We start from the raw sequence: 18,201 nt of genomic DNA on the forward strand, positions 1-18,201 counted from the left end.
CAAAGTTTTCCCCCATTGCCTCCAGTGCCATCATCCACTGGCAGAAATAATTACTCCTTCATCAAGTTAGTTGCTAATGTATCTGTCCCTCTCTATATTGTGAATTCCTCAAAAAAAATATCATGCTGTATTCATTTTTGTATCCTGAGTTCCTAGCAGCCTCTGGTCAATGGCAGGTACTTTAAAAATGTTGGGTGAAATCACATAGAGGCTCATAGTTTTTTCTTGTTTCCACACATCTAAAAACATGTCATTTATATTAAACATATCAAAGTGCAGAATCTAAAATTCTGTTTCAGAAGTTTTTTTCATGGTCAAATCTTTGAGGAAATCTTATAATGTAATAAAGTATAAACCATGAAATTTTCATACCAAAGAAGACACTATTCCCATTTGACTTGCTTATATACCATGGATTGCACAATTTAATCTCCTCAAAACCTAAATTGTTATGTACCAAACAAATTAATGATGATGCCTAGTTTTTTCTTGACAGTTGGTTTAGACTTTTGATTCTTCATTTTTAAGCTGGTGGCTTCTGCTGAGAATGGTCTACTTCATTTCACAAGAGACACACAGACACATACATTGAGGTATATTTTTAAAATATTCATTGGGTTCATTATAAAGTATGAAGGGAACAAAGAAAACAAAAGTGAATGAAACAAGAGCAATAAAAAAAAGAAATACATCTTTACAGTAGGAGAGTTTAAATAAAACTCAGTCCAAACGTCAACTCATCAATCTATCATGTGCAATGTATTGGACTATACAAAGATGAGAAGGAAGCAATTCCACATTTGGGGAGCATCTACTCAGGTGTGGGAAGAAGAAACAGGGAATAAAACAAGTATATGAGTCAGGGTCATGAAAGAAACACACATAAAGTGATCCTGAGGTTGAAGGGTTAAGATCTTCTACAAATGGGAAGATCAAGGAAGGCTTCACAGAGGAGATGGCATTTGAACTACGACTTCCTGGAAGAACATTTGGAATTTAGGCTGATGGGAATAGTGTCAAGGGTATTATTGGTTTTGAGAACAGCATAAGCAGAGGCAAGGAAGTGGGAAACTGGTGGGAATTTGGGAGGAAATGGGCAATGATTTCTTAAGTTAAAACAACTGCCCTACATAAGAACTTAGGTTAAATGATAAATGTACTAACCTGCCACGATAAGTTTTCCAGATGTCATATTTTCTCCAGCATAAAATGTATATTCCCCTTCATCGTCTTTCATCATATTTAGAACCGTCAACTTATATATTTTTCCATGAGCTTCAATTTTATATTTAGAACTGGGTTTGATTTCCTTGTCCTTAAAATTCCACAAGACATCAATTCCTGAGTGGGACAGTTCAACTTCCAAGACCACATTTTGGGTCTCTGTACAGGTAAGGTCATGAAGACCTCTGATAATTTTAATTTCTGGGGGGAAAAATAAAATAATCACTTGGTTACTATTATACTGGGAAAAAAGAATGCTTAAAATAATACTAAGTGACATGGAAAAATTCTTACTTTCTACAGAAAGATCACAGCTGGTTTCAACTCTGCCAACCATCAGCTTGTAAGGACCTTCATCTGAAGCATAGGTCCGGTTAATCACAAGTCGCTGCTTAGTGCCTTTGACAATGGCATGCACGCGATCATCAGGCTTGATTTGTTCATCATTTAAGTACCACTTAACAGAAGTCACATCAGGGACTGAGACCTTACATTCGAGCACAGCCTTGGTGCCCTCAAGCACGTTAATGTCTTTTAGAGGTGTTATCACATCAACACCTGCAAAACCACACACACACAAAGGAATTGTGAATACAAATTTTGTTGGAAACGTGTGCTCACTTGACAGCATACAACAAGACTATGTAAGTCGCACTCACTGTAGACAGAGACGCGCCCACTGGTTGACAGTCCAAGGGCAGGAATGGTGAAGGAGTAATGTCCAGCATCCTCCTTAGTCATGTCTTCAATAAGCAGCATGTGTGACTGCTTGTCTATCACAATGTGAACCCTGTCGCCCGGCTGCACTTCTTCGCCATCCTTCATCCAGACACCATCCACATTCTCTAAGGAGACTTTAACTTCAAGCTGAACAATGTCACCCTCGCAGACTTTTTGATCACTGAGTCCTTGTAGGATAGCAACGGGGCGGGCTGTGAAATATGGGGAGAAAAAAGAATGTTATGATTATTTATTATCAATAAGCCATAGCGATGCTCACTGCAGGCTGACAGGAAGGGGAAGGCTTACGTTTCATCTTTAGTTTACAGGTTGTCTTTTTCCCGTCGACAACAAAGCTGTATTCTCCCTGGTCCTCTTTGGTCACATCCTTGACTGTGAGGTTCTGACGTCCACGGCGAGATGTAATTGTGTACTTGCCATTGGATTTAAGCTCCACATCATTATGATACCATTTGCCTTCTATATTTTCCGGGGTTATAATGCACTCTAACTCTCCTGAAAATGATTCTGGAACTTCTATGTCCTGAAGTTCTTTCACAAACTCAATGACTGCACCTGAGGCATAAGAGAAGGAGAAGTTAATTTCCCTGGAGAGTTATGCATCTAGACTTAGGATAGAGAAAATTCCTTGTAAATCTCTTATCCCGCCCCCCACCCCATACTATCAGGAATATTCTTAATATCTAACTGCTGGACTGAGAAATAAATTGTCAATTAAAAGGAGTTACTTTAATTTAAAAATTATTTTTAAAGCACAGAATTATATTTCAATAAAAAATTTAAAAGCAAGGTATCAGAATGACCTTGCTTTTCAAAGTCCAAATTGTCAGGAATTCCCTGGTGGTCCAGTGGTTAGGACTCAGCGCTTTCACTGCCAAGGGTGTGGGTTCGATCCCCGGTCGGGGAACTAAGATCCCACATGCTGCACAGTGTGGCCAAAAAAATAAAAAATACAAAATCCAAATTGTCAATATTCTTAATTACCAGTATAAATTCATGAGTCTTGCTATGGAGCTTATATTTAATTCCCAAGTAATTCGTTTTATGAAGTGAAAATTGCATAGCTAATTTTATCACATACTAAGGGTGACTTTAAAACTTAGGAATGAAATCATTATTTACTACCTTCGACAATAAGTTTAGCCGTTGTTTTTACGTTTTCATCTTCCGCAAGTACACAGCTATAGTCTTCAGCATCAGATGTGTCGACTGTCAGGACGGAGAGGAAGTGAACTTTCCTGTCAGAGAGCATCCTATATTTATCTCCCGTGTGAACCTCCACGCCATCCTTATACCATTTCACTTTGACAAATGGCTCTGAGGTTTCACATTCAAATGTTGCCATGGTGTCTTTTTCCTTAGCAACAACATCTTGTAATTCCTGTGTGAAAGTGATCAATTGCTTGGCTATAAGAAAAAGGAGAAAAAAAAAGCACATTAAATTAAATTCACAATTTGGATAATGGGAAAAGAAAATAAAAAGAAATACACTACTGGATATTCATGGATAAATAGAAACAGATCCATCAAATGAAAGAAATTCAAATTACCCTGGACGAGTAAGAATGCGTGACTTGAGGTTTCCCCAGCTATATTGATGGCTTTTACCATGATGCTGGCAGAGTCCTCAGCCGTCACATCTCTTATGACCAGCTCACAAACATTGTCTTCAGGCCAGTACCAGTAGATTCGGTCAGAGCGCTCAATCTTTACACCGTTTTTGTACCACTCACATTCAGGATCTGGTTTCCCCACCACTCTGACCCGGAAGTGTACATCAGATCCGTGGTCCACTGTTTGGCTTTGGATTCTTTCAAAGATCTTAGGAGCCTCCATGCTAGGACTTAGTTCAATTTTATCAGGTTTAAAAGTTGGAATAGTGATTTTGCCTTCTTCAGCAAGGGCTTTCTTCTCCTCTTCAGTTAACTCTTTGGTCCAGTGGAGAAGTTCATCTTTTGTCTTCCTTAGAAGTTCTTCATAGGATTCATCCTTCTTACGAGACTTGAGCTCCACAGCAGTAATGGCTTCATAATAGCCTTCCTCAGTCCTGCGCTTGAACTTACTACGCAGCTCTTCTGACTCTTCAGACACTTTTTCATGGGCAATTCTTTCAGCCCTTTTCAACCTCACAATTTCCTTAGTTTCAGTGGTGTCAGCAGGTCTGTCTACCTTTTGTACTTCGAACTGAAGTTTTCCAGGTTCATGTACGTGAAACTCAGGCTTTGGCTCAGGGGCTCGCCTAAGGACAGACCTAAAATCTTCCCTCTGTTGGATCTCAAGCTTCACTTTATGCTCTATCACACCTTCAGGGTTTTCTGCAGTGACCTTGACTTCACCTGTATCATATGATTTGCAGTCCACGATGTCCAGATAATGAATGCCATCATAGCGAACTCTGAATCTTTTGCTTTTGCGGATGAGCTGCCCATTGAGGTACCAGTTGACTTTGGGCTGAGGGTAGCCTGTCACTCGGCAACGGAATCTGGCGGTCTCCCCTTCAAGTACTCTTGCTGGCTCTGGGAACAAGACGATGTCTGGCTTTTGCTTCTCTTTTTGATCGGTTGTCACACTTGTAACACCTTCATGAGCCATCCGCTCTAATTCTTCAATTCTCTGTAAGCCTTTCCTCCCCTCAGGCAATTGAGATTCTTCCACGAGACTCTTCTCATCTTTGACAATAAGGGTAGCAGATGTATGATCTGTTCCATATTTGTTAGTAGCTCTGCAAGTAATGATACCACTGTCTCTGGAATATGCAACTCCATAATCAAGGCTGCAATACCCAAATTCATTGATCATACGGAGCCTGTTGGCAGCTTCCAGTGGCTTTCCATCATGGAGCCATTCCACCACCATCGTTGGGTCACCAATTGGTGTTAGCCTGCATTCAAAGTGGGCAGGCCCAAAGCGCTTGAGTCTTAAGGAAGTGAGTTTTTTCTTGAAAAATGGTTTCTGTTGTTTCTCTTTGTCATAGAGGTCACCCTCTTCCCATTGCTCTTGACCATATCGCAAATGGAGGGGCTCTAGTTCTGGGGCTGCAATCTCCTTTGCTCTATATGTCCCTCGTGGGATGACTAATTTTCTCTCTGGCTCAGGCTCTGCAAACTCAACTTCAACATTTACTTTGCATCTTGTAGTGTCTCGGCCAGCCTTATTAATGGCAGTTGCAGTGTACCAGGCAGAGTCTTGGCTGACAGTGGAGTCAATTTTAAGGGCAGCTTCTCCCTTGGTTCCTTCAATTCTATTAAAAGTGGGAAAATTAATCATCAGTACAGAAGTAGTTGTGGCTTCCTTGGTTATTGGATTTGTGTAATGAGCTTAGTTTTATTATTTTTCAAGCAAACTTACCTGATTTTGGGATATTTATGAGGTACAATGATCTCACTGTTTTTCAACCATACAATGTCAGGGTTGGGGTTACCCATAGCTCTGACTTTCATTTCAAGTCGGGAACCTTCCTTTATGTTGAGATTTTTCAGTTTTTCCACAAACACTGGTTTTACCTGATGTTCCACAGCTGAAAGAGAAAGGTCATGACTCTGAGTGAGTAGGGCTGAACTACCTGTTTATAACCCAAGTGATAAGGTAATTTCTTTTTTAATCTTCAGAGCAAATACCTTCCACGGTTAAAATCACTGAAATTGATGATTTTCCTGCCCTGTTTTGGGCAACCACAGTCCATTCTCCAGAATCACTGGGTGTTGCAGGGACAATAATTAGTGATTGGGTACCATCTTCTTTAATGACTACTTTATGGGTATAGTCATTGACAATTTGCTGACCTGTAAAAAAATTGAGTAAAAAAGAAAACATGTTAAAATAGTTATTGTTAAATTGTTAGACATACATATAAGCTTATTTTTGTGTTTAATGATTTATGAGCAAAAACTTATACTTACCGTCATGAAACCAGAAGGTCTCTGGCATAGGTCGACCCACGACCTTTAAGTCAAATCTGGCAGTCTGTCCTTCTAAACAATTGAAAGAAGTAGGTTTCAACACAAAGACTGGCTTATACAGTCTCTCAAGCTGTGACTCATCTGTTTCCTCCAGCCTACGTCCAGGGGACATCCGTGCAGGGGACATCCGTAGAGGGGACATCCGTGCAGGCGACATCCGTGCAGGGGACATGCGTATCGGAGATCTGCTCACTGAACGTGGAGAGATGGATCTGAAAAAAAAGGGCAAAGCAGAATATTTTCATGAGGCATAGAGAAAACTCAGCAAGACAAAGCTCTTTCTTAATGTTATTTTAGAATTTACTTTGTGTACGTGTTTAAAGGTACCTCAAACTTGCTGGGATCCAAAAAGGAATACATTATTATTGCCCCCAAAGCTATGCTGTTCATTTAGAATGGTCCTTAATGCTGTCTCTCCCTCACCACTGGGTTTAATTAGTTACCGAACCTTTTTGGTTCAACTACCAAAATATTTCAGTAAATGCTGGTTGCTTAAACAACCACATGAATACATTTATGGAAAAAGAAACATATACTTCGTTATCTCAGAAGAGGAAAAACATAGAAATTATATTTGAAAAAATCCCAAACTCCATCTATACACTGCAGCCTGATTGGCTTGGATTGGATTTCAAGTGCTGACACCACCACACAGGCAGGGTGAACTAAAGCAATTTTCACGGGGTCATGGAAGCTCAGTGTTCCCACTTCCAAAATAGCAATGATAATCCTCCCATGGCAAGGTTGTTGTATAAATTAGGGTAACATATGTAAAATCTGATGTCAAATAAACCTTTATAGCTTTCATTATGTTAGCTACAGCACTGGCAAAATAAATAATATGCTCCACAATGAAAATGCTTTTCTCAGCTTACATAGGGACAAGAAATAAAAACTGGGCAACTGCCGGCATTGCGAATGGCAAATTTCTGTGCTATCTCAGCCTTCAATTTTTTCTGCCACACAATAGCAATTTGCTACAGAGATATTTGGTGTTTTAAACAATTTCAATACTAGTCAACACAAATTATCACGAGTCTACCTGATTCTGCTGACTGGCTCTGGTGTGGGTATGTAAGTCGGAGCACTAAGTGGTGCAGCGGGCTCCACATACAATTTCCCTGAGCAAATTGCATTTCCTTTAATATTGCTGGCAAACGCGGTATAGATGCCTTCATCTTCCGGAAGAACAACAGGTATGCGCAGACTAGCTCTGCCATCTTGTAGAAAGTCCATATGGTATCTCTCTCCATGTCTGATGCGCTTGCCATCTTTGTACCATGCAATCTGCAAATAATATCATGCATATGTCAATAAAATTTAGATAAAATGGTTATACTGTAACCTATTTATGTCTTTATTGTAGCATGGAGGTATGATCAATGTTTATATTTTACCTTGGGTAATGGATACCCAGACATCTTGCAATGAAAAGTAACACCCATCCCTTCAAGAATTCTGTAATTCTTGACTCTTAAATCAAATCCTGCTTCAACAGCTTCAGATTCAGAAATGTCAACTGCCATCTTTTCTTCTCCGTCTTCTTCAAGAAGTTCTTCTAATGTAGTCTTTATTATTCTGTATTCAATTTCTTTAATAAGTCTCTCTTCAAAGGAAGAAATATGGAATTCCTACGCAGTGAAAAAGATGACATTTTATTAAAAAGATATATGCCGACTGACAGAAATTCCTTAAGAGTATTCATTTCATAGATAAGGTTTGATTAAAATTTTTAACTGGAAGAAAAATCTAGAAGGCTTTTGTTTTTGCTTTTTTGTTTGTTTTTCAGTGAGAATTAGATGGGTCATTGTTTGTTTTGTTTTTAATCTGCATTCCAGTCATCTTTGTCAGTTCATGCTGTGGTGTCTTGGGTCAATGACATTCTAAGAGTATGGGTAATATATGCGATGTTCATCCTACTGATGAAAAAATGTTGGCAGTAATGAACTTGGTTGTGCTAGTATTTGTTTTTCCTGCTTATATGTAATTCCAATTTCTAAAGTCATAGTGCAACATGTTATGAAGATTAAGGAACCTCGTCAGCAGTGAACCTGGACATGTTTATAACAGTCTAACCCTGACCTATCACTTGAAAATGAAAATATCAAACAAAAAGAGGGGCATTGTGGGAGGAAAGTATAATGTATGAAGTGATTTACTTGGTCATTATTGTTATACTCACCTGGTCTTCCACAAAAGTTCTGACCATTACAGTATCTTTGGCCATTTTCTTCCTAATTAAGGCTTGTTCTTTTTCATACTCTTTTTCATATTCAGAGTATACATATCCAGGTGCTATTTCTCCAACTTTAGGTTCTTGCACAAATGCAGTCATTTGTGTCTGGTAAAGCATTTCTTGCTGGGACTTCATCAGTGACTCATAATCAGCTAGGAGTTAAGAACATAAGTTAATTTTTAATGTTCTTATGAAAAAGCCTTCATGCCACTGTTCATTCAAGCAAGTCCTACACCACGGAAAGTTGATAACCAAAAGCCAGATCTGCCAAATTTTACTATCAAAGTGCTCAATATAGACTAATTAGATTGAATTTCAAACCCAAACTTATGTTAGCAAGTCAAGGCAGCCACTACTATTGTAGAAAGAATTTTACACTAGTAGTCAGTCCTTTGGGGATCAACCCTAGAGGTCTTCCTAATTTGCCATGTGGCTTTTGGCAATTCATTTATCTTCCTGGGTCTTGAGTGCTTTGCCAAATGGGGATAATATCCTAACCCTAAGGAGTTTTGTGCAGCTCAAATGAGACAGAACGTGGATGGTCCACTATAAATGCGAACATCTAGGCAAAGATAACGGAGACCCACAGATACATTTTGTTTAACCTAAATGTTATTACACTTTTTTTTTCAAATTACTTATAAATATTGAAAATCCTGATTTCTAGCTTTTCTTTAAAACATCAGAAGCTCCATGGCATGGACATATATACGCTACCAAATGTAAATGTAAAGTAGATAGCTAGTGGGAAGCAGGCGCATAGCACAGGGAGATCAGCTCGGTGCTTTGTGACCACCTAGAGGGGTGGGATAGGGAGGGTGGGAGGGAGACGCAAGAGGGAGGAGATATGGGGATGTATGTATATGTATAGCTGATTCACTTTGTTATACAGCAGAAACTAACACACCATTGTAAAGCAATTATACTCCAATAAAGATGTTAAAAAAAAAAAAACATCGGAAGCTCTAGCAACACTGAGCCTGGTACTGCGTGCCTGGCAACAACGTACTGGAGCTGGGGAGCTACTGCCCCCTTGAGGCAGGGCGTATACTCTCTCCAGTTTGCCACTGTGCCTTGTGATCACTAATATCTGTCTGGATCTGGAAGGCAACTGGATTTAGAATCCCTGCATTTTCAAAGGCATTATATGCTTAGAAATAAATGTACCGAAAAGAAACTATTGTTAGAACCTTCGAAGTTTAGCACTGGTATGGCTTTGGAGGCTGTGTGATCTAAAACATTTCCTATACCGCTGAGGCCAAGAGATGGGTCAGATGGGGACACAGCCAGTATCAGAACCAGGATATAGCAACAGGCCTTTTGACAATCACACGGCACTGCTACTTCCCTGCATTTCCATTCTTATCGTGCACATGGAACCACTTAGAATTGCACTCACCTTCTTCAAGCAAGGAGGCAGATGCAGAAGTTTCTCCATGCTTATTACGAATAACAATAGTGTATTCTCCAGCATCATCGGCAAACGTCATCGAAATCACCAGTTTGCACTCGCCTGTTTGTTTGTTGTAACTCACTTTGTATCTTTATGGAAATGAACAAACAAAAAATTCAGCCACAAGTAACCCTTATGCGGATCTGTGGTATAAAATTCAATGATCCTAAACATGGGACTAAGCTCCACCATAGAATATAAGATTGCTGAAAATTGAGGAAAATGCATGAGCACGAGTAATGCGGGCCAAGCAAGTTAAAATTTTCATTTTAAATAATAGTAATATATTCTTTAAAATAAATAATAGACTATAATACTACTAGAATCAACTGTACGGAAATAAGGGGCTTCAGTGTTTATGTTAGCAAATGATGAGGCCATTTAAACACTTAGGTATTTCTCTTCGCTCATTATTTTGTTCATTGTTTTATGTGAAGATCAAATGAATAATCAAAATAAATTCCTTTAAACATTTCAATATTAAGCCTTTGGTACACTATATTTCTTCTCAAGATACGATGGCTACATTTTTAGATTGTTTAAGTTGCAGGAAATTCAAAGCTAAATTTTATATTCAATTGCAGCAAATTTATTAGCATAGATTTTCATGTATAACTAGCTTTCTTCTTCATTACGTGACCCTTTTTCTTTTATCTTTTAGTGGCTTAATTACTAAGCATTTTTATTGAAAGTTGTTTTCCAATCCCTTCTAGAAGAATATGTTGTGTGTGTAAAAATCCACACCATTTTCTCCATTTCACTAGCACTATAAGTGAATCAAAATAGAATATAAAAAAAAAAATAGAATATAAAGAAATGTATCTTCCATCCACTTTTGTCACATAGCTTTGTTCCTCAATAAGACTTCGTATGAAAACATGAAGATACCTCAAAGCACACTATGAAGGCTCCATGACAAAAGAGCCTACCTTTGAGGGATGGTGGGGTAGGTAAATTCTACTTCTCTCTTGGCTTCATATACATATCAGACAAATCACAGAGAACTCTATCATTCAGCCATCAAAATACCTGTATCCAGTGGTTAGAGGAACACCAGACTTCTTCCAGTAGACGTGGGGCTTTGGGTTGCCGTCAACCTGGCATTCAAATACAACGCTCCCACCTTCTACCAGTTTCTGTACCACTGGTTTTGTAATAAAGAAAGGAGCGGCAGGTTCTCCAGGCCCTGCTGGTTCCTCTGTGATGCTAGTATCTGTCATTATCACATCCCTTGATTCGACAAAGCTGGAAAGAGAATTCCCTTCATATTAGCTTCTGGACTGCAATTTGCCAATACGAAAGGACTGAAAAAGCAAAACGGTACTACAACAAAACTCATTAGCAAAAAAACGTGTTACCGTTTCTCTTCTGTGGTAATTTTCTCAGCCACAGCTGTTTCCTTTTCAAACTCTTCTGACACTAGAAGAAGACAGAAGTTTCTCTTGTTAAGTCAGGTGTTTAGTTTGTTTCATTAGTGACCTCTCCTTAGCATCACAGTTAAGTTGACCCCATAATCAACCCCTCAATTCCAAAAGGGCGCTCCATTGCAAGGTGTGCAGACACCATATGGTGAAAAGAAGTGTCAGGCGACAGTGATGGCATGCGTGGAAGGTTGGTGGGGGTGTGGCCACTGACCTTGCACAGCTAGATAGCAGGATGTGCTGACGGTCCCAGCCTCGTTCACAGCACTGCAAGTAAATCGCCCACTGTCTTCTGCAAAGGCTTCACGAATCATGAGACGAGCAATTCCACTCTGGAAGGTTATCTGGAAATCAATGGAGCTTTCTATCTGGTAGTCTTCCCTGTACCATGTCACTTTTGGGGATGGGTATCCAGAGATGTGGCACTCGAAGGTGACAGATTCACCTTCAATAACATTCACGTTCCTTAAGCCCTAAAGAGAGAAGAAAAAGGAAGTATTGATGCGTGTGCATATTCATGAATCATCTCTATGTGCTGTAACAAATGTGGGGGAGGTTTGACCTTGCACACTCTAATTGTCATAAAATACTTTCTTAAGATCAAGACTCTAGAAATATTAGTAGAGAAACTCCCTTGGAAATTGGAATATCCCAAATCTGAAATAAATGTAAGGGCCTTTCCAGGTTCATAGGGTAGAACTGTATTAATGCCATATAATGGGGCAACTTTGTAACCTCTGTTTTTTGCACATATTCAAATCCTAACGAAGCTTGAAGGCTCAGCAGCAGATGCTGCCTCTTCAGCAAAGCTTTCCATGCTACCTTCAATTGGAAGTAATCTAGCTCTCCTCCGGTCGCTCCCTCTGTTGAAGTGCTTATCACCTTCTACATTTTATTACGCTTATTTACATACATCTTCTCTGATAGTAAGACAAAGATTTCAAAGAGGGCCAGATTGGTCTTGCGATATGCCGTACGCATAACAGAAACTCATTAAATCTGTTGAATACATGACTGATGGCTGTCACACAGAATTCCCCCTTTCCTTGCCAAATAGTATGTGGTCTTAAAATTAGTACTTGTAAATGCACTCATGGCATTTTCCAGTTTGAGAAACTGATCTTTGCATATATGAAAATTATTTGATCAGACATGCATATGATCCAACACAATCAACTTTACTCACCGAGACTAAAGTTGGTGGAGTAACAGGGATTTCAACAGGCGCAGGTATTCTCGCTGTTTCTGTTACCTGCAATTTTTACAAAGGATGTTACAAAATGCTCAGGAAATTAGGGGAAGCCTCAAAAGCTCTTAGCATATGCAAAATCATAAAAATAACTTGAGAAAAAGAGCTCTGACCCACACCACGCTCAATAAAATGAAGTGTGAGCATGGTGATGGAGAAAGGCAGGACACCTGGCTGACCACTTCGGTAGCACAGACTGGCCAAGCGCCTGGCCCTCCTCCATAGGAATGGATCAAGAGACAGTGGGCGCTCCGGTGACCAACCTTGGCTTCACGCTCGTGCAGTACTTCGAAGTGCTCTTCGCGGACTGCGTCACCAGTGATGCCCACTCCGACTTCCTTCTTCACCTCAATGTCAGCTTGACTCTTAAAAGTCTCTGGTGTGTCCACAAAGGGGAACTGGGGTGAAGGGGTGGGCTCTGCTCTCACTCTAGCCTCAGCGGGCTTCACAGTAGGTGCCTTCACGGATTTGGTGACCTTCTGAGCAGCAGATGTGGCTGACAACTCTTTGTGTAACGTGGCAATAGCGCTACCGGCTATTGATGCCTGAAGAGCAAGGGAGTCAGAAAATAAAGTCACTTAACTGTCATCCCAGTCATTACTCGGAACTGCTTTGCCACTAGTATTCCTGGGGTGAGTCTGAGTCTCTTTTCTATATGGTCCCTTTTTTATTGTTCTCATGATCACTTTTATAGTTAATGAAAAGTCAGAGATAAGCCAGTTATAAAGCTCATTGTCATTCCTGCCAGTTTCTAAAATGTATCTGAAAATCTTTCTTACAGAGTTATACTTAGAGCTTCTTATTTTATGCTCTTATCATAAAGGGACTGAAGGTCTTCTAAAACTCGGTCATGAATTTTCACTTAACCATCCCAATGAAGCTGTATTTGAAAATATTACAGTGGGAAATGCAAAGATAATAAAAATTTTAAATACTTGGTTAACTCCTAAGAACTACTTTAAAATAGCACATTTAGGCTTCGGCCACAAATCTGTGTGAAAGGTGAAAATGGAGATGCTTAGAAAGATATTTTAAGGGCTTCCTTACTCTTTTTATTCTATTGCTGTCCATGGTTATTTGGTTTCAATAGTAATTTGAGACTATCCCAAATGTAGGTATTAAATATACCTTACAATCCTTTGAAGCATACAAAGTTTAGATTCTATGCCTTGGGTGTGTAAAGTAAGAACAGTTGTGACTAACATTGAGGGTTATTAGGCCCTGTCAACTTGCTAAGGTTTTTACATGTACTAACTTGCCCCTGATGACAGAGCTAATAAGGGGCAGAGGCCAGGGTACTTCTCCAGGGCTGTGTGATTCCACAATCCAGCCCAACTACCACACAGTACCATCTCTCCATTTTGCTACAGTGAGGATACGAACACATGATTTCTCAATGTCTGTCTTTATTATTGGTATCAATTCTCATTTAAGTTACTCTGAAATGTCTCACAGAATAAGGAAAACTGAACTGTGTAACACACCACCTTTTACAAAATGTGAAAAGAAAGAAGCCTGTATGGATTTGTGTCTTCTCAGAGGTGTAAGATAACCAACTGCTAGCCTAGGCTCACCCTGTTAGGCAAGTTTCAGACTTTAGGGGTTTCTGAGTCCACCATGAAAACAAACAGACATCATCAAAAAGAGGCCCACGTTGGCTTTCGCCAAAGATACCCTACGTCACACATTAGATACTTTCTTCCTTTGAGCGTAACATTTCTTTGTCCAGCTCATTAACTTCTTACCTCATATCCATGTTCTGGCTTAGGAACAGAAATTTTTGAAACGGTAAAGTGAGGACTTGCTGTGCGGGGGCGTTTATCCACATGGACTAATCTTTCACTTGTTAGATCTGTAGTTTTCTTGATCTGCATGGAAATGGAACTCAGTGATACTCGTGTTCACCAGGTGACCACAGCAGTTAAGCTTGCTTTCCTGGGAACAGCCAGTGGCTCCAGACTCACCTGTGATATGTGCATTCCCATTTGATCCGTAGTTGTGATATGAGTCTCAGAAGGAGCGTGGATCACTCCAGGCTTGACTGCTTTAGTGACAACGTGGGGTTCTGAGGCTGGACGTGGCGGATGCTCAGCTACCTTGGCGGCAGAAACGTGCTCCTTGTACTCGTACTCCAAAGTGGTCTTCTGAGCATACATTTCTTCAACATGCCCGGCTTCTCTGGGCTCTCGAACTCGGGCCTGGTCTACTGCAGCAACCACTGTTGCTACAGCTTCCGCCTTTTCCCCAACGCCCACCTGCAGACAAGGTTTCCAGAATTAATACTCAGTAATGTCAGTCGTGTCTAAAGGCACGATGGGCCGACGGCACCTACGTTACACAGCTATGTTAATGTCTCCAGAAATATGACTTAGAAATGCATTTAGGAATTTAATATTTCACTGGTGATTATAATGTGTGGACATCTAGTTAGATACACTCTATGAATCCTTGCTTAAATAGATTAGACATTAAATCACATAAACACAACATAGGACAATACGTATGTAAAATAGTAAGGAGGTTTTGAGTTTGTCTAGTACTTTGTCCATGGCAGACAGTCAATTAGCACTTGTGAAATCAGAACTTCGGGGCTGGTTATCTTCATTGATTATTTTTATTGCCGATCATTTAGGCTGGTGTCGGTGCAATGATGGCAATGATAAAAATGCACTCAATACTGTCACACTCCCATCCAGAAAAATCAGTTGCTACAGAATTGTACAGTCACATGCAAATCTGAGATAACATGAAAACTTGTGAACACACAGGGAACATATTAATTTACTTATGATTCCCTAGGGATAAAAAATTTTTAATCTATTAGAAAGTATCTTTCTTAAAACACATGAATGAAGATACTGTGATGAAAATGAAAGTGTTATTATATTTGGATTCAAGAGAACAATCTTTCACAGCAAAGTTCAATTTACTGTCATTACTATTGTAAGTTAAAGTGAAGAAGGAAAAAGAAATGTTGTTTTCTCATTTCCATGAATCTGATTATCATAAATGGGAACACATTTTGCAAAGGAGTTTCTCCTTTAAAGAAAGCAAGCCAATTGATACGGCTCATATGTTATTATTCTCTGCAGTACTTGGAAACAGCATATCGCAAAAATCACATCACCGTGTCCATCAGTGCTCTTTAAAAGAATGCTGGAATATTTTATTAATGTTCAGTTTTCTTTTCTGCTGCTGTGAATAGAATCTAGATTGCATCTGAAGTGTTTTTCAAGTGTGCTACCTCTATATCTGTTAAAATTATTCTCTGAACCATTTAAGATATAAATGAGGTGTTTCTGAGACGAAATTGGGCCTTTAGTGATTATAGGCTTCATCCAGTTCTCCATCTAGGAAGCCACAAACAATCTAATCTGCCTTGAAGAATTGCAGATACCATTTTCACTTTAGATTGCATCTTAGAAGAATGTAAAATATACGTGAGGATTAGGTGGGTTAAGTTCATTCTTCTGGTTGTTTCTTTTTTCAAACCATATAGGCCATTAGTTGACTTTAATTTTATAGATGTTTTAAAATGTTAACATCTTCAACTATATACACACACACATAAATTACTTTGCTTATAGAATGATTACATTTACATTATATCTCACTTGAATCTTTCAACCAGTCTATGAAATAGTTTGAGTTTTCATTTTACTTATTTTAATAATGAGAAAACTTAAGCTCAAAGAAATTGTCCTTTGCTAACTGACATATATGAATGTTATTCTTAATTTAAAACTTATGCAAAAAAGAATCTTAACTACAGTAAGATATTTTAAGTTGGGGAAGCATCTATATGTTTTTTCCTTAGTTAACGTATGTCAACTCTATATACATATGCTGGTGGACCCATATACTCATTGATGGACAACCACAAATGAGTAATCTACGCTGATAGCTGCTCTTATTTCTTAGTGGACTGACTCTAATATCCCTCACATTTTTGGAACCTAGATAATCAGGAAGAAGAATTGGACTAGAATTGGAGACCCTAACTCATACCAGTTTAAAGCTGAGAATTAATTTAGAAGACACAAAGAAAAGTGTTACTTAATGTGACTTTCCACAACTAGAAGTGCTGACTGTTGCACTGGAAGAGCTAGACTGAATCTAATGGTCTCTAACGTTCTGTTGATCAGTTAAGCAATTAAATGGAGCTGCAGGAGCACGACGACTCATCATGGATGAAAAGTCAGGAGAGCTGATGACGAAATGGGATGAAACAATGCTTGTCACGTCCACAGCATCAGTTTTCATCTCCTCATGAAAAAGATGTATTTGTTCTCGCTTAGTGGCAGATCCTTCTCTAGTTCTTGGCAGGGTGGCTGGTTCAGCAGATTTTTGCAGTGGTAACTATTTCTTTGGGTCTAGACATTTTCTGAGCTTCCATTCTTAGCTAATTTTTTTTTTAGCTAATTTTTAACAACAAAAATAAGATAGTCAAATTTATGCGATTCAGAACAAAAATGTAAATATAATCACTCATGAAGTATGTTACATATTGGAATTTCTGTCGTCAATGAGACTTCTAGAAGGCTGATAGGCCATTCAATATTAGACTTACGTAAATGTTAAAAAAGCTGATCTTAAATCCTGTCTTAGAAAAAAAAAACCCAAAGATGTAGAGATAGAAAACAGCATTGACGGAAATACAGACAGGACTCAGTTATGATGCTAAAGAAACTGAAAAACTTTAGTTGCAATTTCCAATTGCTATATTAGCAATAAAGAATAAAGTTAGGTAAATAGTTCACCCGGGGTATAGAGTCCTGGGAAGAAGGTAAATTCATGGAAATTTCATAGCCACAAATAGATGCTACAAATAACATTTTTATGGTTGATGTATATTTATTCTGGTTGGATAATTTCTTCTCTAGATTTTAATATTGCATCTTGTTCAGCTTTAGTGGGAGTTACTACAGCAGGCACCATAATTTTCTCAGCTTCTTTTCTCATCTGATATTTACAGGGAGAAAAAAAGGTAGAGTTTCACATGATGAAAATTATGGGGTTTTTCCTGAAATAAGTCCATACTCTACACTGTAATATACTGGATTTATTTATTTATACTTAATACTGTACTTCAAAATGTACATCTCTTTGACAGTAAGAGTCATTATTTACTTGAACACTTTTTTTTAATGTCCATGGAGTATCTTAAAATTAGCCTGCATGCAATCTCAATCAACAACTTCTGGAGAATCTCTAGCTGTTAATAATAAAAAATGGAAAATAATAGTGAAGAGGTAAGTGAGGAAAGGAATATGTAGTAATATTAACAGTAATAAATAATTCAGTTTTTTAGTTTTCAATTGTACATCTAAAAATAAATCAGGTTAATAGTGTCTCATAAGAAATTCTGAGATTTGGAATGCATTATAATAGGGGATTTCACATGAGATTTAGTATTAATGTATTATAATAGGGGATTTCACACTTGGAATAGCAATAGTCACCTTTCCATGAGTAACTTGGATTTGTTCTTGTCTAGCAGCCATTTCTTCTCTAGTTCTCAGTATTGTTTCTTGTTCTTTGGCTTTAGCAGTTGCAACTGCTATTGTAGACAAGGCAGTTTTCTCAGCTTCCTTTCTCATCTGATTATTATAGTAAAATCCAGGTTTAAATTGTACAGGGCTTCAGATGCATATGGTATGACACTTCCCCCCCACCCCTTAGTGGGGATGCAAGACAAGGTTATTCAGGGTTAACTACACAAAAGAAGTTAACTTGCACTGGGCAGTGTTTGTACACACTGACTGGGAACCACAAACCTTAGAAACGTTAACTACAAAAAAAAAATCTCTAGATGATTCCTTATATTGCTTTTTAGAAGTCAGGCTAAAAATGCCAATCTTCGTGCAAAGGATAATGGTGAATAAAATGAATTACAAATGTTACAGACGAATGAAAAT

At 38.7% G+C, this 18,201-nt stretch overlaps 1 protein-coding gene across 45 annotated transcripts in view; it reads right to left on the reverse strand.

Annotated features, from left to right (window-relative positions):
- TTN (titin) overlaps positions 1–18,201 on the reverse strand; it is a 285,370-nt gene that overhangs the window by 249,901 nt on the left and 17,268 nt on the right. For 44 of the 45 annotated variants that reach the window (XM_059928193.1, XM_059928195.1, XM_059928199.1 and 41 more), the window contains 21 exons: positions 17,746–17,883; positions 14,248–14,538; positions 14,029–14,151; positions 12,547–12,828; positions 12,221–12,286; positions 11,249–11,507; positions 10,972–11,032; positions 10,643–10,858; positions 9,560–9,702; positions 8,107–8,312; positions 7,322–7,555; positions 6,967–7,211; positions 5,865–6,136; positions 5,583–5,747; positions 5,314–5,482; positions 3,516–5,206; positions 3,091–3,372; positions 2,254–2,520; positions 1,884–2,156; positions 1,519–1,782; positions 1,165–1,425 (listed from right to left, as the gene is read on the reverse strand). In XM_059928193.1, coding sequence (XP_059784176.1) covers positions 1,165–1,425; positions 1,519–1,782; positions 1,884–2,156; positions 2,254–2,520; positions 3,091–3,372; positions 3,516–5,206; positions 5,314–5,482; positions 5,583–5,747; positions 5,865–6,136; positions 6,967–7,211; positions 7,322–7,555; positions 8,107–8,312; positions 9,560–9,702; positions 10,643–10,858; positions 10,972–11,032; positions 11,249–11,507; positions 12,221–12,286; positions 12,547–12,828; positions 14,029–14,151; positions 14,248–14,538; positions 17,746–17,883 — 5,908 coding nt within the window. The remainder of the gene's footprint in view (positions 1–1,164; positions 1,426–1,518; positions 1,783–1,883; positions 2,157–2,253; positions 2,521–3,090; positions 3,373–3,515; positions 5,207–5,313; positions 5,483–5,582; positions 5,748–5,864; positions 6,137–6,966; positions 7,212–7,321; positions 7,556–8,106; positions 8,313–9,559; positions 9,703–10,642; positions 10,859–10,971; positions 11,033–11,248; positions 11,508–12,220; positions 12,287–12,546; positions 12,829–14,028; positions 14,152–14,247; positions 14,539–17,745; positions 17,884–18,201) is intronic. The other variant, XM_059928202.1, reaches the window with a different exon arrangement.

The sequence above is a fragment of the Balaenoptera ricei genome, chromosome 7, assembly GCF_028023285.1.
Source record: "Balaenoptera ricei isolate mBalRic1 chromosome 7, mBalRic1.hap2, whole genome shotgun sequence".
Classification (NCBI taxonomy): Eukaryota; Metazoa; Chordata; class Mammalia; order Artiodactyla; family Balaenopteridae; genus Balaenoptera; species Balaenoptera ricei.